The sequence below is a fragment of the Muntiacus reevesi genome, chromosome 3, assembly GCF_963930625.1.
Source record: "Muntiacus reevesi chromosome 3, mMunRee1.1, whole genome shotgun sequence".
In the NCBI taxonomy this organism is placed as follows: Eukaryota; Metazoa; Chordata; class Mammalia; order Artiodactyla; family Cervidae; genus Muntiacus; species Muntiacus reevesi.
In genome coordinates this window covers 5,950,572-5,974,738 of record NC_089251.1, presented here as the reverse complement: position 1 = coordinate 5,974,738, position 24,167 = coordinate 5,950,572, and the positions used below count along the sequence as shown (strand labels likewise).

The 24,167-nt window shown below is 54.7% G+C and overlaps 1 protein-coding gene across 1 annotated transcript in view; it reads left to right on the top strand.

Annotated features, from left to right (window-relative positions):
• HMCN2 (hemicentin 2) overlaps positions 1 to 24,167 on the top strand; it is a 172,727-nt gene that overhangs the window by 90,404 nt on the left and 58,156 nt on the right. Inside the window, exons 30-48 of the mRNA XM_065928266.1 lie at positions 799 to 953; positions 1,914 to 2,192; positions 3,787 to 4,068; positions 4,746 to 4,854; positions 5,080 to 5,249; positions 6,680 to 6,834; positions 7,282 to 7,378; positions 8,443 to 8,538; positions 10,251 to 10,427; positions 11,456 to 11,613; positions 12,642 to 12,765; positions 13,409 to 13,584; positions 14,758 to 14,854; positions 15,058 to 15,177; positions 17,650 to 17,811; positions 18,623 to 18,904; positions 20,091 to 20,258; positions 21,872 to 21,985; positions 22,403 to 22,489. Coding sequence (XP_065784338.1) covers positions 799 to 953; positions 1,914 to 2,192; positions 3,787 to 4,068; positions 4,746 to 4,854; positions 5,080 to 5,249; positions 6,680 to 6,834; positions 7,282 to 7,378; positions 8,443 to 8,538; positions 10,251 to 10,427; positions 11,456 to 11,613; positions 12,642 to 12,765; positions 13,409 to 13,584; positions 14,758 to 14,854; positions 15,058 to 15,177; positions 17,650 to 17,811; positions 18,623 to 18,904; positions 20,091 to 20,258; positions 21,872 to 21,985; positions 22,403 to 22,489 — 3,008 coding nt within the window. The remainder of the gene's footprint in view (positions 1 to 798; positions 954 to 1,913; positions 2,193 to 3,786; positions 4,069 to 4,745; positions 4,855 to 5,079; positions 5,250 to 6,679; positions 6,835 to 7,281; positions 7,379 to 8,442; positions 8,539 to 10,250; positions 10,428 to 11,455; positions 11,614 to 12,641; positions 12,766 to 13,408; positions 13,585 to 14,757; positions 14,855 to 15,057; positions 15,178 to 17,649; positions 17,812 to 18,622; positions 18,905 to 20,090; positions 20,259 to 21,871; positions 21,986 to 22,402; positions 22,490 to 24,167) is intronic.

Here is a 24,167-nt window from a genome sequence, read left to right as displayed (position 1 = left end):
TTAAAGGTTTTTAGGTATTCATATGATACCTAAATACATTTAGGTAAATGGAGATACATTTACCATTCTGAAATGGAAGCTTACCATTGCTTCCCAAGTGGCTCAGCTGGTAAAGAATCTGCCTGCAATGCGGGAGACCTGGGTTCAATCCCTGGGTTGGGAAGATCCCCTGGAAAAGGGAAAGGCTACCCACTCCAGTATTCTGGCCTGGAGAATCCCATGGACTGTATAGTCCGTGGAGTCGCAAAGAGTCTGATACGACTGAGTGACTTTCACTTTATTTTCTCTTTGCCATTCTGAAGTGCACAATTTGGTGTGAGTAGTACATCCATAGGGTTGCAATCGTCAGCTCTATCTAGTTCCAGAATATTTCCTTACCCCCGAAAGAGACCCCACACCCATGAGCAGTCACTCCTGTGTTCCCCCCTCGCCCCTAGCCCCTGGCAACCACTAACCTGCTTTCTGTCTCTACGGACTTCCCTCTATTTTGTATTAATTTCTTGCAGTCATACAGTATGAGTATGACTTTTCATGACTGGCTTCTTGCCCTTAGCACAGAGCTTTCAAAGTTCCTTCACGCTACAACCATGCCACCTCATTCCTTTTAACGCTGAATAATATTCCATTGTAGGGAAGGACCACATTTTGTTTATCCATTTATCCATTGATGGGCACTTGGGTTGTTGGTACTTCTCAGCGACTGAGTTTTCCAGTCTTCCTTTTCCCAAGCAGCAGGCCCCCTCTGTGCAGCCCGCCCCTGCCAGCGCCTTGGGCTTACTCTCAACCATCTTTTTCCAGACCTGTCTTTCTGGGGGAGCCTCACGTCCAGCTTCAGGAGGATGGCCAGGTTCTCAGAATCACCAGCAGTCACCTCGGAGATGAGGGCTGGTACCAGTGTGTGGCCTTCAGCCCAGCCGGCCAGCAGACCAAGGACTTTCAGCTCAGAATCTACTGTGAGCCCGGCCCCTTCCCATCTTCACTAGGGGCTGCCCTCTGCGTGGAGAGGGGGTGAGGGCAGAAACGGGAGTCTCTGAGGAGTCCACCCCCAGTCCAATAAAACCGGAGGGGGACGGACAGAGGGAATCTGCAACATTCCCCAAATCCCATCGTCCCCATCCGAGCTTTCCAAGTTCTCCTATCTCTGGTATACTCCAAATGGTCATTTCTTTAAATCAAGTCACTTTTCTTTCCACTGAAGCCCAGTTACCTAAAAGGATGTTGGATATTTCAAAGGGAAGTGGGAACCAGGGTTGCTTGGTCTTTGTGGGAGGAAGCTGTGAAAACAAATGCCACCAAAGAGGGATGTTGGAAACCTTGAGGGATGAGCTGCCCGCATGTGGTAAAAAGTGCAGAATAAAAAGTGCTAGAAAGGTTAAGAACACAGTCACGCCAGACACACCAAACTGCCTTTTCTTTTGTCGTAATCAGGCCAGAAGGAGATTAGGGAAGGGCATAACTGTTCTGTTATGAGATGCATGTCCGTGTGTCCCGAGGGTCCACTTGGGTACCACCCGTGGTGTGTGACCTGCCCTGTGGGACCCCTGATCCAGTTCAGCCCCTCGTTTTACAGATGAGGAGGTTGAACCCCGGAGAAAGCGACCTCTCCAGGTCATATAGCCACTTAGAGGCGGGGGGTGGAGTGGGGGTGTCCAGAGCCTGACCTGCGGCCCCTGCCCCGCCTCCTGCACCGTTGTCATGGCCAGGCTCGCCTTCCACGTCAGCAGTCCCGAGCTGGCCTCTCCCGTCTGTCCCCAGAGTCCCCCGCCCCTCCCCGCTCCCTGCAGTGGAAGCTTGTGACGGGTGCGGCGCTGTGACCCACGGGCAGGGGCTTGGGGGCTGCGAGGGGCGGGATGCCAGCCGCCTCGGCGCTGGGCAGGCTCCCTGTGACCTTCTCTCGCCCCCACTGTCTTCAGCACCCCCCACCATCTGGGGCTCCAACGAGACGAGCGAGGTGGCCGTCATGGAGGGCCACCCCGTGTGGTTCCTGTGCGAGGCGCGAGGGGTGCCCATGCCCGACATCACCTGGTTCAAGGATGGGGACCCCCTGGTCCCCAGCGCTGAGGTGGTCTACACCAGAGGCGGCCGGCAGCTGCAGCTGGAGCGGGCCCAGGGCTCGGACGCTGGCACCTACAACTGTAAGGCCAGCAATGCCGTGGGGGTCGTGGAGAAGACCACCCGGCTGGAGGTTTACGGTGAGCGGCCCGGGGGCGCGGCAGGAGCAAGGGTCAGCTGGGGTGAGCGGGGGGAGGACCCTGCACCAAGGGGGCCTCCATCTGGCTCCAAAGGTGGGCGAGGGGAGCGGCCAGAGGCCCCAGATAATGAGATTGAAGAGTTACCCCGGGGAGAAGGGTCATCTCATCCAGCCTCCCCTGGCCAGAGCGGAAACTAAGGCCAGGAGACGGGTCTGTCTCAGGGCCCAGGGAGAGCCCAGTGGAGAAGCCAGGTCTCCCCTTGTGGTTTAGGCCTTTTCAGAAACTTGCACCCAGACCCCCAAGACCATCACTAATAACTAACTGCTCTTGATTAATCACTTACTGTGGTCCAGACCCCCTGGGCCTCATCATAGCAACAGCTAATTTCATCTCAGGGACTAGGGCCCTGGTCCTCCCACTCAAGAGTGAGTCTGGTGGGCTCTGGGACTGACCCAGGTCACCCCGCTAGAGGACCTGGTTCACACCTAGAGGGTCTGACTATAGATAAAGTGAAAGCGTTAGTCGTTCAGTCGGGTCTGACTCTTTGCGACCCTGTGGCCCGCCAGGCTCCTCTGTACATGGGATTCTCCAGGCAAGATACTGGAGTGCGTGGCCATTTCCTCCTTCAGGGGACCTTCCCAACCCAGGGACTGAACCCTGGTCTCCCGCATGCTGTTAACCTGGGCGTTGGCCTGCGTGAAGGGTCTTGGCTCTGAGGGCACGCAGAGAACTCAGAGGACAGGGTGTGTGTCGATGGGCAGGGATGGGTCCGAGCAGGTGAAGTCCGAGAGGACAGAATGCAGGCCAGTGGGGTCCTTCTGGTTCCTCTTGAAGCGTCAGTTCTGGAGCCTTGGGAACCCCAAAGGGAAGCTGGGGTGTCTGGGTTCTGCGGGCCCCCTCTGAGAGTGAGCCCAGCTGCCAGCTCAGGGATCTGAGGACCTCCTGGAAGTTGACGGAAAATGCACGTGTATTTTCATTATGTTTACAGTGGGGCTTGTGACCCCCGTGAGGCTGAGACGCCCATCATAGTCTCTTTTTGCCTCATGTCTCCTAGCAACAAACAGCTCCATGGGCTTAGCAACTTGGGGGGCCCTCCCCAATGGGAAGAGAGGCACCCCCCTCCCTGGCTACCCACTTGGCCATCCCTGGCTGAGTTGGGAGCCCCCACAGGCTGGGTCATCTGGACTAGGCTCGGCTCACTTCCTTGGACCAGAAACGGGGCCAGTAGGAGCAGAGGCTTTGATCTTGGGCCCGAGGGAGCTCATCACCTGGGGTTCAGTGGATATGGAGACCTGCTGGGGGTACGCAGAGACGAGCGTTCTGTGGAAGATGAGCTCATGGGGGGAGCAAGGCATGGAGAGAAGATGCAGGCAGAGTAGGGGGCAATGGGGGGGGTGGAGCCCCCAAGGCACAGAGGATGGAGAGGGTGCTTCCAGCTAGGGGTTTGGGGGAGGCTCAGAGGAGGAGGTGAGGTCTGAACAGGGCTTCCAGCTAGCGGAGCGGGGAAGAGGCATCTCGCTCAGGGTGGGGTCAGGGAGGGGCTTAACTGGGCTTCTGGCCCCTGAACAGCCCCCCGCCTCCATCTGTCCCCTAGTTCCACCCACCATCGAGGGCACTGGTGAAGGACCTCGAGTGGTGAAGGCCGTGGCCGGGAGGCCCTTGACCCTGGAGTGTGTGGCCAGAGGTTACCCACCCCCCACCGTCTCCTGGTACCATGAGGGGCTGCCCGTGGTGGAGAGCAACGGGACGTGGCTGGAGGCGGGCGGCGGCGTGCTGAGCCTGGAGAGCCTGGGGGAGGCGTCAGGAGGCCTGTATAGCTGCGTGGCCAGCAGCCCCGCGGGGGAGGCTATGCTGCATTACTCCGTGGAGGTGCAGGGTGAGCCCAGGCCTGCCCCGCCCGCGTCACTGGGCCGGGGGCCCCTCCTCGCATTCCGGCTGTGTGCGGAGGGGGTGGAAGCTGGGGGAGAAGTGACCAGTGCCTGAGATAGATGAGGGCACTGTGACCTAGGCGGGGGCCCTTCGGAGCTACCGGGTGGACGGGGTTAACTCCCAGGTTCAAGGGTCCCTGTTCCCTCCCAGGACTCTGGGTTAGGTCACCACTTGGCTGGTGGTGGAGGACCCCTGGGCAGAGGACACCACCCCTGGAAGGAGGACATCTGTCTTCCAAGAGATGCTCCTGGTCAATGGGAGCTCAATGGGGAACTAACTCTCTGAGGCCCAAAGCTGGGTGGTGGGCGCCGGACCCAGGACAGGTGGGCGGGGCTTTTGCCTGCTTCTTCCCACCACTGACTCCGAGATAAGTCAGGGAACAGGCAGACGAGAGTCCTGAGCCCTGGGTCTGCGAAGAAGACAGATGCTGAATAAACACACCGCTCTGGTGGGGAGGCCGAACTTCGGTGGTCCTGGAAGGCCTCCTGGGGGAGGGGCCACTTATAGGGAGACTTGAAGGGTGAGGTGGAGCTTGGGCCTTCCTCCGGCGGCACAGGGGCTTGGGAGCGCTGGAGGCCGGCACTTTCTCAACTCCCGACACCCAGTGGTGACTCCTGTCTGCAGTTGCCCCGCAGCTCCTGGTGGCTGAAGGCTTGGGCCAGGTGACCGCCCTCGTGGGACAGTCCCTGGACCTTCCCTGCCTGGCTTCGGGCTTCCCAGTGCCCACGATCCAGTGCGTATGGGGTGGTGGAGGCCAGAACTGGGGGGACGGGGGTGGGCAAAGAGCATGCTTGGAGGGGTGGGGCTGGGAGATACTCCACCTCCCAGAAGTTTGAAGGAGGCCGTGGAGCCAGGGGCGTGAGAGCAGGAGAGAGATGTGCCTGACCTCTTGGCCTGTCCCGTCGCCCCTGCCTGCCCCGGCCTAGGCTGACCTGTTCCCCTCCCCGCCACGCTCTAGGTGGCTGCAGAATGGCCGCCCGGCCGAGGAGCTGCCCGGGGTGCGGGTGGCCTTGCAGGGGACCATGCTGCACATCGACCGCGTGGAGCTGGGCCACGCGGGTCTCTTCGCTTGCCAGGCCACCAACGAGGCCGGCACGGCCGGGGCCGAGGTGGAGCTCTCTGTGCACGGTGAGTGGGCCTGGGGTTCCGGGGCCGGGGTGGGTGAAGCCAGAGGCCCAAGGTCCTCTGCGCCTTTGGCAGGCCTCGTAGACTTGGGCAGGGTGGGGAGCTGGTCTTCTCAGGACGACATTTCTGGGCTGGACTCCCCAGCTTACCAAAGAGACACAGACGTGAGCGGGGTCTCAGCTTCTCACTACACTTGATGTCTCCCCAGTCCACAGGCCCATGATCCTCTCCCCAGCCTCTCTTACCCCATTTGCTCTCTTTATACTGATCACACCAAACTTCATTCCACTCTTTAAATAAATTGGCTTTCTTACCTCAAGCCTGCAAATGCTGTTTCCTTGGCCTGAAACAGTCTTCTTCGCCTGCTTACCTCCTCTCTCTTTTAAATCTGTCGTAAAACACCCTTTCCTCCAGGAAGCCCTCCTTGATTCCAACATGGTTACAATCTGCACTTCATGACCATAGCACCCCCACCTATTGTACTGGAATTGCTTGTTTGGTTGTTCATGTCTCCTGCCCAGCTTGGGAGCTCTGGGGGCAGCACAGAGCTTTCTCTGCTGTCTCTGTGCCTAGTGCAGTGAGGGGCACAGTGCACATATGGATGGATGATGGATGATGGGTGGGTGTTGGATGGATGGATGGATGATGAATTGATGGATGAATGATGGTTTATGGATGGATGGATGGATGGATGGTGGATGAATGCATGGGTGGATGATGGATAGATAGATGGTAGATGGATGGATGATGAATAATGGATGGATGATTGATGATAGATGATGGGTGGATGGGTGGTTGATGGATGGATGGATGATGAATGATGGATGAATGGATGAATAAATGGATGGATGGTGGATGGGTGGATGGGTGACAGTTTATGGGTGGATGAAGAATGAATGAATGGATGGATGATGGATAAATAGATGGTAGATGGATGGATGGATGGTGGATTGTGGATGGATGGTTGATGAAGGGTGGATGAATAGAGGAAGGATGGATGATTAATGGATGAATGGATGATGTATGGTTGGATGGATGGATGATGAATGATGGATGAATGGATGATAGATGATGGGTGGATGGATGGATGAATGGATGGATGATGAATGGATGAATGGATCTATGATGGATGATGGATGGTAGATGATGGGTGGATGGATGGATGATGAATGGATCTATGATGGATGGTAGATGATGAATGGGTGGATGACGGATGGTGGATGGGAGAATTTTAAAGGAAAAGACCTGTTCTGCTGGCTCCCAGCCTGGTGCTCTTCCCCCCAAGGCCAGGTGTCTGGAGGGTTGAGTGGGGGGAAGCTAGAGGCCAGCCCCGCAAGGCCACTCCCTCACTACCCAGGCATTGAGGAGGTTTCTGGGTGCCCACTGCACCCCTCCTGACCCTGACTGGGCCTCCCTGCCTCTCCTCTGCCCAGAGCTCCCATCGGTGGTCATAGTTGGGGGTGAGAACATCACAGCCCCTTTCCTGCAGCCTGTGACCCTCCGATGTGCAGGGACTGGGGTGCCTACCCCAAGCCTCCGCTGGTGGAAGGATGGGGTAGCTCTGGCAGCCTCGGGGGGGAGCCTGCAGGTATGTGCAAGGGCCCTAGGGCTGGTGGGACAACTGCACAGGTGGAGCGGCTGCTTTTTGGGGTCCTGGAGAGCCCAAGAGGGGCCCTGGCAGCCTGAGGGCAGAACAATGTCCACTCATCCTGGAAATGCTCAGTGGACGCTGGGGTGCTGGGTCTGAAGAAGGAAGGGAGCCCTTAGCCTCGACTGGGTCTGAGAGTTTGGGTGGCCAGAGGGAGAAAGTTGGGGGAGGGGAGTAGCCCCCAAGATCAGAGGAATCCTCTGGAATCTGAAAGCGGGGCTCAGAACTCCACCCCAGAACCAAGCTTGTGCCCATCCTCACTTTCTCCTGCCCCGGGGCCAGCAGCATCCTGCCCAGTCACCATACCCCAGTGGCGCTCTGACCGCCCTGACCCCGGGCCCCGCCCACCTCCCTGGTACACACCCACCCTTCCTCCTGTCCACCCAGATCGAGAAGGTGGACCTGAAGGACGAAGGCATCTACACTTGTGTCGCCACTAACCTGGCCGGGGAGAGCAGGAGGGACGTGACGCTCAGGGTGTTAGGTAAGGAGACTGTAACGGGCGTGGTGGGTGGCTGAGGGCCCACGGGGCCACTGCCAGAGGTCCGAGATGGCCGGGGGTCCTAAAATCAATGCCACGTACTTAACTTTAGATGTCGATGGGACTTCCCTGGCGGTCCAATGGTTAAGACGCTACACTTCCACTGCAGGGGGCATGGGTTTGATCCCTGGTCGGGGAACTAAGATCCCACATGCTATGCAGTGCAGCCAATAAGATAAAATAGGTAGAGAGTCATTTACTGTGGTCCCTTTTGGTTGTTTATATATATGTGTGTATATATATAATTTCATTTATCTATTTATTTATTTTTCTTGGCTGTGCTGGTTCTTCCTTGTTGCGTGGGCTTTTTCTCTAGCTGCGGCCAGCAGGGGCTACTCTCTAGTTGCAGTCGGCTCCTCATTGCGGTGGCCTCTCTTGTTGTGGTGCACGGGTCCTAGGGCACGTGGGCTTCAGTGGTTGTGGCATGAAGGCTCAGTAGTTGTGCTCACGGGCTCAAGAGCACAGGTTCAGTAATTCTGGCACACAGGCTTAGTTGCTACATGTCAAGTGGGATCTTCCCAGACCAGGGATCAAACCCACGTCTCCTGCATTGGCAGGCAGATTCCTTACCACTAAGCCACCAGGGAAGCCTCTCCTTTGATCGCTTTCTGTTAGACTTTCAGTGGACAACCTGTTCTCATTCATTTGTATCTTTGCTTGTTTTATGCATTTGAGGGCTCATTTAGGTCCTTGGGTATATGGGCACATCCTTGTCCTTGTCACCCCTCATGACTTCCTGGGGCCCCTGGAGCCCACCTCCCCCACTGTGCCTGATGCTGGCTGTTCCTGGGGGGTTGGGTACAAGCAATTGAAATAAAGCTTGCATCCCAGTGCCTTTGTTCTTGGGCATGGTCCAGGAGGGGGTTCCTTAATCAACAAGCATGAGCCGTTGGGGTGCCTTATTGCCCAGGCCCCCTTGGGAAGGCTTGGGGGGGGGGGTCTTGGGGTGGCTGAGCTGAGCTGCCTGGAGCCTCGCCCTGAAAGCCAGGCTCTTCTTATCTCCCTAGTGCCTCCCACCATCGAGCCGGGCCTGGTCAACAAGGCGGTGCTAGAAAATGCCTCCGTGACCCTGGAGTGCCTGGCTTCCGGCGTGCCCCCTCCTGGTAAGTATGACCCCTCCTCTTGTCTGAAGACCACCTCCAGCCAACCCCAGTTCCCATCTGAAGAGGTCAACCTGGGCTCCAGGCACCGCTCTGGCTGAGGATGAAATCAGCAGACCCTCCCCTCCCCTCCCCATGTTCCCCTCGTCCTTCTCGACAGCTGTTTATCTCATGCCCATTACACACCAGGGCCCAGAGGCTTTGCGCTGGTGTCTGAAACACACCTGCAGGATTCCTGCTGAGTTTGTGGTTTCGTGGGGCTGCCCCTGGGCTGGGGGTTGAGAATCTTCTCTAGACCAGTGGTTGAGGAAAGGGCTGGGAGCTGGGGCTGGGTGTGAATGCCCAGCAGGCAGGATGGGCCCAGGAAGAGGGTCCATTTCCTGTCCCCCTTCGGAACCACGGCCATCCTGCTTTGCCTGGGGTAGTGAGCCCTGGAGGTATTGGCCCTCTGCTGTGGGGGTACCCTGTTCTGGCATGGGCCCTGGCAGGGTGGAAGGAAGTTGGAGATACAGTCGGTCCTTATTCGTTTATAATCTCTTCATTAACTTTAGTTTTTAGTTGCAGTGCAGTTAATTTACAATGTTGTGTTAATATCTGCTATACAGCAAAGTGATTCAGTTGTACATATGAATGTACATTCTTTATGAATATTCTTTTCCATTATGGTTTATCATAAGATATTGAATATAGTTCTCTGTGCATACAGTAGGACCTTATTTCTCCATCCTATACATGGTAGCTTACATCTGCTGACCCCAGCCTCCCACGCCATCCCTCGCCCTCCCCCACGCCCCCTTGGGCAACCACACATCTGTTCTCTATGTCTGTGAGTCTGTTTTTCTTTCGTGGATAGGTTCATTTGTAGCATATTTTAGATTCCACATATAAGTGATATCATATGGTCTTTGTCTCTCTCTTTCTGGTATTTGTCTTTACTTCACTTAGTATGACAATCTCTAGTTCCATCCATGCTGCTGCAAATGGCATTATTTTGTTCTTTTTCATGGCTGTGTAATATTCCATTGTGTACATGTACCATATCTTCTTTATCCATCCATCTGTTGATGGACATTTAGCTCATTTCCTTATCTCAGTTATTGTGAACAGTGCTGCTAGAACCTGGGGTCCATGTATCTATTCACAACCGATCCATAATGATGAGGCTGCTGTTTTGGGGTATACTATACTCTCTTTTGGGGCTTCGCTGGTGGCTCAGAGGTTAAAGAGTCTGTCTACAATGCTGGAGACCCGGGTTTGATTCCTGGGTCGGGAAGATCCCCTGGAGAAAAAAATGGCAACCCACTCCAGTATTCTTGGCTGGAGAATCCCATGGAGGGACGAGCCTGGTAGGCTACAGTCCACGGGGTCGCGAAGAGTTGGACACGACTGAGCTACTTCACTTTCACTTTCACTATACTCTCTTTTAAAGATCTACCTCGTGGGTGGTCTCCTGGCAGGGGGAAGATGTGAAGGGGCCAGACTGGCTTTGACTGTTCTTGCTCCTGGCTGCTCCAGCCTGTGTCCCTCTCTGCCTTCGATTCCATCTCAGACAACTGCCATATTCTGTTCCCATCCGCCTTCCTTTCAGGCTTTCTCCAGTGCCTGAAATAAAGTTGCACCATATGGGCACCCTGGAAGCCTCCCTTGGATGCACAGGACACAGGCACACTCTGAAAGGCTGGCAGGGACCCTTGCCTCTCTCTTCTCTTCTCCAGATATCTCCTGGTTTAAGGGCCGCCAGCCTGTCTCTGCCCGGGACAGAGTGATGGTGTCAATTGATGGGAGAATTCTTCTCATTGAGCAAGCCCAGCTTTCTGATGCTGGGAGCTACCGCTGTGTGGCATCCAATGTGGCCGGCAGCACGGAGCTGCAGTACAACCTGCGGGTCAATGGTGAGCTGCCCACGACTAAAGGGATATGTCCCCAAAGTCGTTGCCCATCCATTTGTCCCTGTCTGTTCATCCATCTCTCATCCATCCATCCTTCCCTTCTTCCACCCACCACCCATCCTTCCATCCATCATCCATTCATCCATCCTTTCTGTCTTCCATCAATCATCCATGCATCCATGCTTCCTTTCATTTATCTTTCCTTCCTTCCATCTATCATTTATCCACCCATTCATTCATCTATCCATTCTTCCATCTACACATAGAAACACCCAACTGCCCATCCATTGATCCAACCAACCATTCAATTCTCTGCCCATCTAACCCACCCACCCATCTAACCATCCAGCTTGTCCATCCCCCAACCATTCGTCTGTTCAAACATCAATTCCTCCATCTGTCCATCTTCTACCCAACCACATTTATTGGGTACAGACACAACTCAGAGATAGTGCAGGTTTGGTTCCAGACCACCACAATAAAGCAAATAACAAAATAAAGCAAGTCATATGAGTTTTTTTGGCTTCCCAGTGCCTAGAAAAGTTCTATATACACTGTACTGTAGCCTGTTACAGGTGCAATAGCATGTCTAAAACATGGACATACCTTAATTAAAAAGTACTTTATTGCTAAAAACTGCTGTCATCTGAGCCTTGGGTGAGTCATAGTAACATCAAAGATCACTGATCACCATAACAGGGGTCACCCCTGTGACCCCTACACCATCGGCATGATGATGACCTCACGGTAACCAGGAGGCCCAGGTTCAAGGGCTGCTCCTGCCAGCCCCTGGTAGCAGGTCGCTGGGCAGGTCACTGGCCCTCTCTGAGCCTCGGTTTCGCATCTGTGGGGCCGGAGGGATGAAACGAGCAGCCTCGAGACCCGGGGCGTGCCCCGCCCGTGTTGGGAGTCGCTGTCCCTGAGCTCTCGTTGGTGGCCACGCACTCCTGCGGGGGTGCCCGGCCAGGGGCCCTGCCTGCTTCGCCCTCAGCGGGGCTCAGCCCGCGCCCCGTGTCTCCCTCGCACTGCAGCGCCCCCGCGCATCACGCTGCCGCCCAGCCTCCCGGGCCCCGTGCTGCTGCACAGCCCGGTTCGGCTGACCTGTAACGCCACCGGGACTCCCAGCCCCCTGCTGATGTGGCTGAAGGATGGAAACCCCGTGTCCACTGCAGGGACCACCGGTCTCCAGGTCAGTGGGCGGGGGGAGGGGGCAACTCACCTCTCTGGTGCCTCAGTAGGTGCTGGGAACAGAGGTCAGGGCCTGGGGACGCCGGGGGGAGAGGGCAACAGTGATGGCCCAGGACGGTTGGCTGCAGGGAGGGAGGAGAGCCGCTAAAAGGAGTCAGGGGCCAGGTGGTCTCCAGGAACAAGGCCCACCGCCAATATGAGATATAATCATAATATAATGTAGTGTAACATAACATGCATTGCATTATGCATAGGATGGACAGGGAAGCCTGGCGTGCTGCAGTCCATGGTGTGGCAAAGAGTCGGACACGACTGAGCGACTGAACTGAACTGAACATAACATAATGTTAATGTAATATATGCTAGGAACCAAATATCTAGTTTAAAATTTTCTAGTAACTGCATTAGACTGAGTAAAAAGGCACAGGTGAGACTAATTTTAAAAATACATTTTAGGGCATCTCCTGACTATCCAGTTATTAGGACTCCCTGCTTCCACTGCAAGGGGCAGGGGTTTGATCCCAGGTCAGGGAACTGAGATCCTGCAAGCTGCACAGTGCAGGCAAAATAAATGAATGAATAAACAAAGAAACAAGCAAACAGAATACCCTCTGGCTATATAAAAAGGGAATATTTTAAAAACTGCTGCATAAAAAATACACTTTAGTTCACCCAGTATATCCCAAAAGCGTCACTGTATCAAGTGATCATTATAAAACATCATTAACCAGACAGCTTACCTTCTCCTTTTGGTACAAACCCTTTGAAATCTGTCATGCATCTTATACCTGGGGACTGGCCTTATTTCAAGGGCTCCCAGCCCCAGCCCTACTCCCCAGAGGACCCTTCCTCAGGACCGATGGAATTGCCCACCAGCCAGCAGAGGTCCTGAGGTCCGGGTATAGCTTGCATTTCCCCTGCACTGCTGGGGGGCTTTGGGGGCCTGGGGCAGGCTGCCCAGGAGCACCTGTCGGCAATGCCAGCTTGTGAAGGAGACTGATTGCCTGTGGACTTTCTTCTGGGGCGCAGGTCTTCCCTGGGGGCCGGGTCCTCACGCTGGCCAGCGCCCGGGCCTCCGACTCTGGCAGCTACTCCTGCGTGGCCGTGAATGCAGTGGGCGAGGACCGCCGGGACGTCTTCCTGCATGTCCACAGTGAGTCATAGGCCTCGGAGGCTGCAGGGTGCAGGCTGGAGGCTCAAGACGGTGGGACTGGGCATCCCCAGGGGGTGGATGTGCCAGGTCTGTCCTGAGACTGCGTCTGCCTTCATGTAGGGGTCCGTTGGACCCCCCGAACCATATCTTAAACTGTCAACTCCCCTGTCATGGACAGGTGGGCTGGCGCGCCCTTCTTCAGTGGTAACATCAGATACAGCTAAAGTACAAAATCAGGGGTCTTCCCTGGTGGTCCAGTGGTTAAGATTCTGCACTCCCAATGCAGGGGGCACGGGTTTGATCCCTGATCAGGGAACTAAGATCCCATATGCTGTGCATGGCCTGGCCTAAGACCTTAAATAAATAAAGATTAAAGTTTCTCTTTAAAAAATTTATAAAAGTAAAATACAAAATCATATTCAGAATATTGACATCATAACCCACCATCCTGTTCAGGTTTGGGGGTCTCCTCTGCCGGTCGTTGAGGGGAGGACAGAGGGCTTCAGTTCAGGGGGTGGCCCCTATCCTCACAGCACCTCCCCGTCCCCCGTGTTCGCTCCTGGCTGCTGGATGGGGGGGCCTGACTCAGGACGTGACTCGACTCACCTGCCTGAGACGGCTGCTGCCCCGCCCCCTCCCGCAGCGCCCCCCAGCTTCCTCGGAGAGGAGCGGAACGTATCTGTCGTGGCCAATGAGTCCGTGGCCCTGGAGTGCTGGAGCTACGCTGTACCCCCTCCCGTGCTGAGCTGGCGCAAAGACGGCCGCCCCCTGGAGCCCCGGCCCGGCGTCCACCTCTCTACAGACCAGGCCTTGCTGGAGGTGTGCGGCCTCCTAGGCCACCAAGGAGGGCCCCACCATGAGCGGAGCTGAGCCCTGACCCGGGTGGGCTGGGATACCCCCTCCAACATCAGTTCAGCTCATCTCAACTTGCAGCCCAGCCAGTCCCCCGACCCAGCAAAGCCACTTGCAGCCAAACCAGGATGGAGAGTGAAGCCCCAGGACTGAGCCCGGGAGTTTCTCTCAGCCCCTTCAGTTCAGTTCAGTCGCTCAGTCGTGTCCGACTCTTTACGACCCCATGAACCACAGCACGCCAGGCCTCCCTGTCCATCACCAACTCAAACTCATGTCCATTGAGTCAGTGATGCCATCCAACCATCTCATCCTCTGTCGTCCCCTTCTCCTCCCGCCTTCAATCTTTCCCATCATCAGGGTCTTTTCCAGTGAGTCAGTTCTTCGCATCAGGGGGCCAACGTATTGGAGTTTCAGCTTCAGCATCAGTCCTTCTCAGCCCCTCCCCTCCCCCAAAGCTTTCCACCCATTTTTCACTCCTTGCTGGAAAACCTTCTTGCCTTTGGGCATTTAAGAACTTTCATCCAGCCCGGCAAGGCAAGGGTTAATTAGAGTCGCGTCTAGAGTCAGCCCGTCCAGCTTTCAGCCGCCCCTCCTGCCTCCTGTCTGGACCTCTCTGGCCTCAGATCTCTCACCTGTGAGCACGGTGACACCTTTCTCCTGGGCTGGCCGGGAGAATTCCAGAGAATGCCTGTGTGGTCCCCAGTTGCCCCAGAGAACAGCTCATCCACGTCAGCCAGGGGAAGGGGGACATGGCTCCAAGCTTTTGGGGAGCACACCCCACTCCAGCCCTCTACACTTGGTGATATGATCATTCCTAACTCCGAGCAACTTCAGTTTTGCTTCCTCCACCTGGAATACTGCCCCCTCCTTCCTCTTTCATTCTTCAAAGCCACAGCCCCACCTCCCCTTGGGACACGGCTGTGGATGTGAGGTGGGGTGAGGCTGGCAGGGCCACCAAGCCCCTGGCTCCCAGAAACTCCCTGGTGCCGGAGGTACAGCGGGTGTTACCATTGGCTTATCAACCCCCAGGTTCCAGGTGGGAGCGTGGGCTCGGCGAGGGAAAGTGACGGGCCCGGGTCACACAGCTGTGACACCATCTCTGCGCTAGACCCCTGATGGGTGGTTTTTGCTCTCGGCCAGGTGGACAGAGCCGAGGTGGGGGATACGGGCCGCTACACCTGTGAGGCGCTGAACCTAGTGGGCCGCTCGCAGAAGCACTTCAACCTCAATGTCTGGGGTGAGGGTCTCCCAGGCTGGGCTGGGCTGGGGTCCCTCCCCCTGCGTCTGTCAGGGCCGGCTCTCAAGCCCAGGGCGGAGGGCGGTGCTGCCTTGCATGGGTCCCAGGATATAGCCTTCCCCTGCCGCACCCTCCCCCGGGGTCTCTTTTTCACCCCAGTCCCCAGCTTCCTGCCCTCCTCACCTCTGCTCCATTTTTCTCAGTCCCTCCAGTGTTCCCCTCGCGGGAGCCACGCATCCTAACCGTGACCAAGGGGCACCCTGCCCGGCTCTCCTGCGACTGTCGGGGCGTTCCCTTCCCCAAGATCTCCTGGAAGAAGGACGGTAGGCTGGCTGAGCCCCAGGCTCACTGCCCCACCCGTCGAGGCTCCCCCTGCCCTTGCTTCAGACCCTGGCTGAGATGGAGATGGGTGCAGGTGCTGGTTACAGAAGCCCCCGGCGCCCCTCCAGCCCCTTCTCAGCCAGTGAGAGCTAGACTGATCTCAGGCCTCCCGTCAGATGTCTCTTCTTCCAGGAAGCCCTCCCTGACCTCCACCCCAGTCTAGGGAGAGGGGCCTCCTTGACACCGCCCCTGTGTGCTAACTTGTCATGTCACCCACCTTAGTCCTTCAATGTCTGCTCCTCCATGAGCCCCGAGCCCTGGGAGGCATTGTCTGGGAATTCAGCAGTGGCTTAGCAGTGCCTGATACAAAACAGATGTTCAGTGAATATTTGGAATTCATTCATTTAACTAGTATTTATTGAGAGCCTGTCTGTGCCAGGCATCACTCTAGGTGCTATAAATGCAGCAGTGGATTGAGACAGTCAAATAATAAATAAGAAACAAGTACAGAGATACCTTGTTTTAATGCACTGTGTTTAGAGTTTCACAGGCGTTATGTATTTTACAAATTGAAGGTTTATGGCAACCCTGCCTCCAAAAAGTCTACTGGTGTCATTTTTCCAATAGTATTTGCTCACTTTGGGTCTCTGTCACATTCTGATAATGCTCACAGTATTTATGACTTCATTGTTATTATTAAGTGTTATGGTGATCTGTGACCAGTGATCTCTGATGTTTCTATTGAAGAAAGTTCATGACTTGTTGAAGGTTCAGATGATGGTTAGCATTTTTAAATATTTTTAATTAAGCTATGTACATTGTTTTCTTTTCACATAATATTGCACACTTAACAGACTATAGTATCAACATATATGCACCAGGGAACCAAGAATTCATGTGACTCGCTTCATTTTGATACTTGCTTTATTGCGGTAGTCTGGAACTGAAACTGTGCTATTTCTGAGGTGTGCCTGTAAATGACTTAATGCCTGATGTGATAAAGGCTATGGAAAAAAATATAAGCCAAGAAAGAGGAGAAGATTGCTGGGGGAGGGGTGGGGCTTGCGATTTTAAGTTGAGTGGTCAGGGACCTTTGACCAAGCAGACATGAAGAAGGTGAGGAATGAACATGAGACGACTGTAGGGAAAAGCATTCCAGGCAGAGGTGATAGCAGGTGCAAAGGCCCTGGGGCAGGAGTGAGTCAAGCCTGTCTGAAGAACAACAGCTCGGTCAGTGAGGTGGCAGCAGATTCAGCTCCAGATGGTCACGTGAGCTATGATGGCTGGGTCAAAGGCTGTTGTAAGGGTCCCAGCTTTTACCTTGAGTGAGATGGGATGTTTTAGGAGTCTGGAAAAGGAAGGGACACAGTCTGGTTTGTACTTAGCAGGTTCCTGCCAGCATGATAAGAACAGACCACTGGGAGCAAGGGTGGGAGCAGGAGGCCAGTGAGGGGGCTTCTGCAAGGACTCCAGGCAAGAGAAACTGGCACCTGGACTAGGTGGGTAGCCAGGAGATATTGAGAGGGGGCCATAGTCTTCTGGATGCATTTCAGAGGTGATGCTGCCAGGATGTCCTGATGAGGGGATGAGGGGATGAGGCTGGGATGAGAGGGTAAGGAGAATGAGGAGTTGAAGATGACTTAAAGTTTTGGCCTGGCAATCGAGAGAGTTGCTACCATCCCCGAGATGGAGAGGCTGTGAGGGCAGGTTTACGGGGCCAGACCAGGAGTTTGCAGAATTTTAATTTTCAGATCCATTAGACACCGAATGAGATGTTAAGGGGGCAGTCAGACAGAGGTGTCTGGAGCTCAGAGGAGAGGTCTGGGCTAAGAATAAATCCGGAAGTGACAAGACAAGCCGAGATCACTAGGGGAGACAGTGTGGACAGAGAATAGAATGTAAGAGCGAGGAAGCCTATTGTGTGGCCACCCGAGCCCCTCCCCCGGCCGGGACACGTGCTGCTGGGTGATGGGAGCCCAGAGGGCTGCTCCTCCGTGAACAGGTGCAGGGTGATGGAGGTTAGTGGCTCCAGGGTTACAAAATCCTTCCCTGCACTGGGGTCTCCTTGATGCCAGGCGTGGCTGCTGCTCGGTCTCCTTCCGCCACCACTGTAGCCAGACAGATGGGTCCTTCACTCAGTAGCCTTCACTGAGCCCTATTATATGCCAGGCCCCGGAGAGCCTCCAAGGACCCCAGGGGGAAAGTGAGGCAGGGTCTTCCCTCCAGGACAGCCCAGGCCAGGGCGGGATTCAGACGTGCCACCTGTAGGTAGAGCTGGGTTGGGGAGAAGCTCAGAGTTGTGGGTTATCAGAGGGGGTTCTGGGGTCAGATTTGGTGCTCAGGGAGGTCTTCCTGGTGGAGGTGACATTTAGCGGGCATCTGCGGGATGAGCAGGAGTTGGCCAGGATGGATGGAAGGACAGATGTCCAAGGTAGAAGGATCAGGGACCAGGGGCTTCTTTCTCATGCATCCAGGTCAGCCCCTGCCCAGGGAGGGGGCCAGCCTTGGGCAGGTGTCCGCTGTGGGGCAGCTGCTGTATCTGGGACAGGCCCAGCCAGCCCAGGAGGGAACATACACCTGTGAGTGCAGCAACGTGGCTGGAAATAGCAGCCAGGACCAGCAGCTGGTGGTGTACGGTGAGTCGGCCTGGGATGACCTGGACCAGGCGGGATGGGCTAGAAGGGGCCAGCCTGAAGGGTGGGCAACCAGGCACCCTGGCAGGGCAGACCTCACCCTCCCCCCCCCCCCAAACCCAAGCAAGGACAGAAGCTGGATTCTCCTGTCCCCCTTTAGATTACTGCTATTTTAACTGCCCCCTCCGAGTCAGCTTCTTATAGCTCCTGACCATGAGAGAGCAAGCAGCTTGATGCCAAGAGACTCCCAATGGCCCAGAGAGAAAAGGGAAACCACAGTTTGAAACAGCTGGGAACTAAAGAAATGTAAAATTGATATGAAGTTCCCATATGTGATGGAAACAAAAGTTTCCATCTACTTATCCTGTGGGGGATAAAATTAAATATCTCGGCCTTATAAAAATCGTTCAAGAAAATAAAACCAAGAAAACTACTGTCCAACGTCTCGGGGAAAATCCCACCTGTGGAACTATCCCCCACCCCCACCACCAGTCCTAACAACTGTTTAGAAGCCCCTGGTTTCTAAGGAAGAAAAGTCCTTACAAACCTTCAGCACCGTGCTGTGAGCTCATTGTCCAAAGGGCAGGCCCTCCCGTGATTCCCAGGGTATGGGAGAGGGGGCTGGGGTACCGTGGTGATCCGATTATAGAGATGTAAAGTGGAGGCCCGGGCAGGTGAGCTGGCTAAGGTCACACGGCCGGCGAGAGGCAGGGGGTACCCAGGGCAGATGGAGGCGAGCCCAGAGCCTGGCCTGAGGCTGGTGCCCAGCGGCCCCCTTACCGCCCCGCCTCCACGTGCTTTCTCCCCACCCCAGTTCCCCCGCAGATTGCCGGCCCCGCGGAGCCCTACGCGGACGTGTCCGTGATTCAGGACGAGGAGGCCAGCCTGGAATGCAACGCCACAGGGAAACCCGCGCCCAGCGTGACCTGGGAGCGGGACGGGTGGCCCGTGGGGACCCAGCCCGGCCTGCGGCTCCAGAACCACGGGCAGAGTCTGCACGTGGAGCGGGCGCAGCCTGCCCACGCCGGGCGCTACAGCTGCGTGGCCGAGAACGAGGCCGGCAGGGCGGAGCGGTGGTTCTCGCTCTCAGTGCTCGGTAAGGACCCGCAGCCTCCGGGAGGAGGGCAGGAAGGGGCACGGCAGCCTCCGTCTCCGTGTTCCTGGGGCCACCTCCGTGTATCGCCGGGGAGCCAGGCCTCTGGCGATGGCTGCTGTCAGGGGAAGCTGCGAGCACTGCTCTCAAAATCAGGAGGGGCTCCAAAGAGCCCTCTTCCCCCCTCCCCCCTCCCCTCCCCCCTCCCCGCTCCAAAGAGCCCTTATCCCCTCCCCCCCCCCCCCCCCCCCCGCCTTAAAAAAGTTATTGTTTACTTATTTGGCTGCACCAGGACTTAATTGAGACCCAGCGGATCTTTAGTTGCAACATGTGGGAGGAGCTAGTTCCCTGACCAGGGATGGAACCTGGGCTCCCCTGCACTGGGAGCCCAGAGTCTTAGCCACTGGACCACCAGGGAAGTCCCCCTTTCTCTCTCTCCTTTGCTGTTCCCTACTCTATTCTGGGCAGTCTTTATCCTGCATGGTTTGTATGTGATGCTGGGATTTGGGCGTTCCTAAGAGATCAGCTAGACCGTCATCTGTCTTAGGAAGTCAGGGTGGCTTCCTATAGGAGGTGACTTTTAAACGTGAAATGTAAAGGCTAAGTTGGAGTTCATCAGGAGCTGGGGTGAGAGGAAGAGTGTTGGGCAGAGGGAACAGACTATGCAGAGGCCTGAAGCAGAGTAGCTAGAACAGCCTCCTGATTCTAATCTTTTACTGAGCTCCTAGTGCATACCTCAGGGTGGAGGCAGAGAGTGGGAAGAGACAAGGAGAGAGGTGGGTAGGGGTCCTTTAGGGAGGGTCTTCTCATCATATCGCCAGCATTGCTGGTACCCCAGGCCTCGCCCACCTGTCCCTGCCTGATAGAGCGGGGCTTCCTTTCTGATGGGGACTCTGCTGTGTTGACCTGGGGTCCCATCTGTGTTCCCTGGCTCTGATTTCTGTCTCCTTTGCTCAGTTTTGCTCCATACCATGGTCTGAGCTAAGGGCTTCACACATGTCCTTGTCGGATTCTCCTGGCTGTCCTCTGAGGGGTCGGGGAAACTGAGACCTCAGCCTGACGCCAGAGTCCAGCCTGTGGCCACCACTCACCCCCTTTCGTGGGAATGCTTGGGGAAGCCGGTGGGGAGGCAGCAGAGAGCATACAGCCCCCATCTGCACCCTGACCATAACTTCTTCTCTGTATCTAGTGCCCCCAGAGCTCATCGGCGACCTGGACCCACTGACCAATGTCACAGCCAGCCTGCACAACCCCTTGTCGCTGTTCTGTGAAGCCACGGGCGTCCCACCACCAGAGGTCCGCTGGTTCCGCGGGGAGGAGCCCATCAGCCCTGGGGAGAACACCTACCTCTTAGCAGGTAAGGTCTGATACTCAGCTTCTGCCTCTGTCCATCACGTGCCTGTGATCTCTGATCCTGCCCTGCCCGGCGCGGTTGGGATAATTGTTTCAGTTGTTAGTCTCCCAAGAGTGCACCCCAAAACACTGGTCAGATGAGGTGCTCTAGGGAAAAAAAAGGGGGGGATTTAAATAAGTCTGGAAAAGACTTCCTGTTCAATTTTACTGGAGACCCACAGGAACCATTTGCATAGTCAAGGTTCTGATAAGTCCTGTAGCCAAAAAAAAAAAATCTCATGAAGCTTATATAACCTCCCATGTAGCTGTAGCAAACTTTTAGAAATGTTGGTCCAAGCATTTTCTTCTCTGAATACTCATATTCTTCACAAAGCTGGTTTGTGAAGGTTCTTGCTGGAATACAAATGGGGAAACTGAGGCTCAGGAGGTAGTATCCCATCAGAATCTTGCAGGGACTTCCAGGCCCACCGAAGCTCAGCCTCAATGGCCCATCAATTATTCCATGCAGTCCAAGCTGGGATGGTAAATAAGTTTCCCCTCGTGTATCACTTCCTGTCACTTGGTAGGGGCTGCAATATTCATCAGATGAGATGAATTCAGAGACGGCATCTGGGTCCACCAGAAAGGAGCATGGTGATCGATTAGTGATGTCTGCCCTGGGTGCAGGAGTAGCCGTGATGACAAGTCCTGTATATCTGCTTTCCTTGGGCTGGTCTTAGGAGATCCTTGTGTTCCTCTGAGAGGAACTGGTTTACCTCTGAGCGAACCACCTCTGAGAGGTCCTTGGGAGAAGGTGGACTTGTACCAGGTCCATCAGAGTAGAATGGGGTTCTGATCTGAGCCAGGATTACGTAAACCATTGCTGTGCTTTCAGCTCTAGTCAGGCCACAGGAGAGAGGGTAGCCAGGTGACAGAGTCTTCTTATTAGAACAGGGTCAAGTTTACCCTGTGCTTATGTGTGTTTAGTCTATCAGTTTTGCCCAACTCTTTGCAACCCCACAGACTGTAGCCCACCAGGCTCCTCTGTCCATGGGAATTCTCCAGACAAGAATACTGGAGTGGGTTGCCATTCCTTCCTCCAGGGAGTCTTCCCAATCCAGGGATTGAACCCAGGTCTCCCTCATTACAGGCAGATTCTTCACCACCTGAGTCACCCTGGAAGCTTAAGGGAAGTTTACCCTGGCGGAGGTCTCATATCCAGGCTTCCCCGGTGGCAGTGGTAAAGAATTCAGCTGCTAGTTCAGGAGATGAGGGCTTGGTCCCTGGGTTGGGAAGATCCTCCGGAGGAGGAAATGGCAACCCACTCCAGTTTTCTAGCCTGGGAAATCCCATGGATAGAGGAGCCTTGCAGGCTATAGTCCATGGGATTGCAAAAGAGTTGGACATGACTTAGCGACTAAACAACAGCAAGGACTAATGTCCAGAGGGCTCCATCCATCTGCTGAACCTCCGGGTCTCAGTTTCCCTCTCTGAGGAATGGAACACTGTGGGAGGCAGACACACAAACATCTAAATATACTGCGCAGCATGCTCCTCTTCCCGGTGGGCAGCCTGGGCTCGGCTGGGGACAGAAGGCTGCTCACAGCTGTGCTTGGAGCCCACTCTCCCGCTTCCCAGGTGGCTGGATGCTGAAGCTGACCCGGGCGCAGGAGCAGGACAGAGGCTTCTACTCCTGCTTGGCCAGCAACAAGGCTGGGGAGGCGCGGAGGAACTTCAGCGTGGAGGTCCTGGGTACGTCACCGCCCGATTCTCACAGGCGCCCACCCATCCTTCCTCCCAGCCTGGGAGCCTCTGGGGGTGGGCCTGGTACAGACAGGAGGGAGAGACCAAGTCTTGTCTTCTTTGCCTCATGAGCAGCCTCTTCTCTGAGGCTGCCATAGAACTTTCCAGAAACAGCCAGAACCAACCCAAGATGAAAGGGGGTAAAGACTTTCAATACCACCCAACTGCCTTCCTCTGATTGGGGCCTTCTCCCAGCGGCACTGGTATTTGTCTCAGCCAGCTGCAAGTTTTTATTAGACCCCCTGCCCCATGGCAACACGTGTGAGGGAATGGGGAAACGGAAGACAGACACTGTGGGCGCCTTACTTCCTGCTCCGTGGCTGTTCGGCCCAGTCAGTGAGCGTCTGTCTTCCCTGCTTCTCGCAGTTCCTCCCAGTATTGAGAAGGAGGACCTGGAGGAGGCAGTCAAGGTCCCCGAGGGGGAGACGGCCCAGCTGAGGTGCAACGTCTCAGGTAAGGGACACCCAGCGGACTGGAGGAGGGTGAAGAGGCAGCTGTGGGAAGGAGGGGGTCCTCAGAGGTCTGGGGTGCCTGCCCACTGCCCTGCTGTTCCCTGCAAAGTGTCTCTTGGCATCTTGGACTTTTCACTCTCTATGCCTCTGCCACAAACACTCTTCCCTACTCATCTGAATGCAGAGCTCAGCCTCCAAGGTCCTCAGTTCGGTTCAGTTCAGTTGCTCAGTCGTGTCGGACTCTTTGTGACCCCAAGGACTGCAGCACTCCAGGCCTCCCTGTCTATCACCAACTCCAGGAGCTTGCTCAAACTCATGTCGGTTGAGTCGGTGTATCCTCTGTCATCCCCTTCTCCTCCTGTCTTCAATCTTTCCCAGCATCAGGGTCTTTTGCAGTGAGTCAATTTTTTGCATCAGGTGGCCAAATATTGGAGTTTCAGCTTCAGCATCAGTCCTTTCAATGAACACCCAGGACTGATCTCCTTTAGGATGGACTGGTTGGATCTCCTTGCAGTCCAAGGGACTCTCAAGAATTTTCTCAATACCACAGTTCAAAAGCACCAATTCTTCTGCACTCAGCTTTCTTTATGGTCCTACTCTCACATCCATACATGACTACTGGAAAAACCATAGCTTTGACTAGATGGACCTTTGTTGGCAAAGTACTGTCTCTGCTTTTTAATATGCTGTCTAGGTTGGTCATAACTTTTCCTCCAAGTAGCAAGCATCTTTTAATTTCATAGCTACAGTCACCATCTGTAGTGATTTTGGAGCTCCAAAAAATAGTCTCTCACTGTTTCCAATATTTCCCCATCTATTTGCCATGAAGCGATGGGACTGGATGCCATGATCTTAGTTTTCTCAATGTTGAACTTTAAGCCAACTTTTTCACTCTCCTCTTTCACTTTCATCAAGAGGCTTTTTAGTTCCTCTTCACTTTCTGCCATAAGGGTGGTGTCATCTGCACATCTGAGGTTATTGACATTTCTTCTGGCAATCTTAATTCCAGCTTGTGCTTCATCCAGCCCAGTGTTTCTCATGATGTACTCTGCATGTAAGTTAAATAAACAGGGTGACAGTACAGTCTTGATGTACTACTTTCTCAATTTGGAACCAGTCTGTTTTTCCATGTCCAGTTCTAACTGTTGCTTCTTGACTTGCATACAGATTTCTCAGGAGGCAGGTCAAGTGGGCTGGTATGCCCTTCTCTTTCAGAATTTTCCAGTTTATTGTGATCCACACAGTCACAGGCTTTGGTATAGTCAATAAAGCAGAAATAGATGTTTTTCTGGAATTCTCTTGTTTTTTGATGATCCAGCAGATGTTGGCAATTTGATCTCTGGTTCCTCTGCCTTTTCTAAATCCAGCTTGAACATCTGGAAATTCATGTTTCGTATATTGTTGAAGACTGGCTTGGAGAACTTTGAGCATTACTTTGCTAGCGTGAGATGAGTGCAATTGGGTGGTAGTTTGAGCATTTTTTGGCATTGCCTTTCTTTGGGATTGGAATGAAAACTGACCTTTCCCAGTCCTGTGGCCACTGCTGAGTTTTCCAAATTTGCTGGCATATCGAGTGCAGCACTTTCACAGCATCCTCTTGTAGGATTTGAAGTAGGTCAACTGGATTTCCATCACCTCCACTAGCTTTGTTCATGGTGATGCTTCCTAAGGCCCACTTG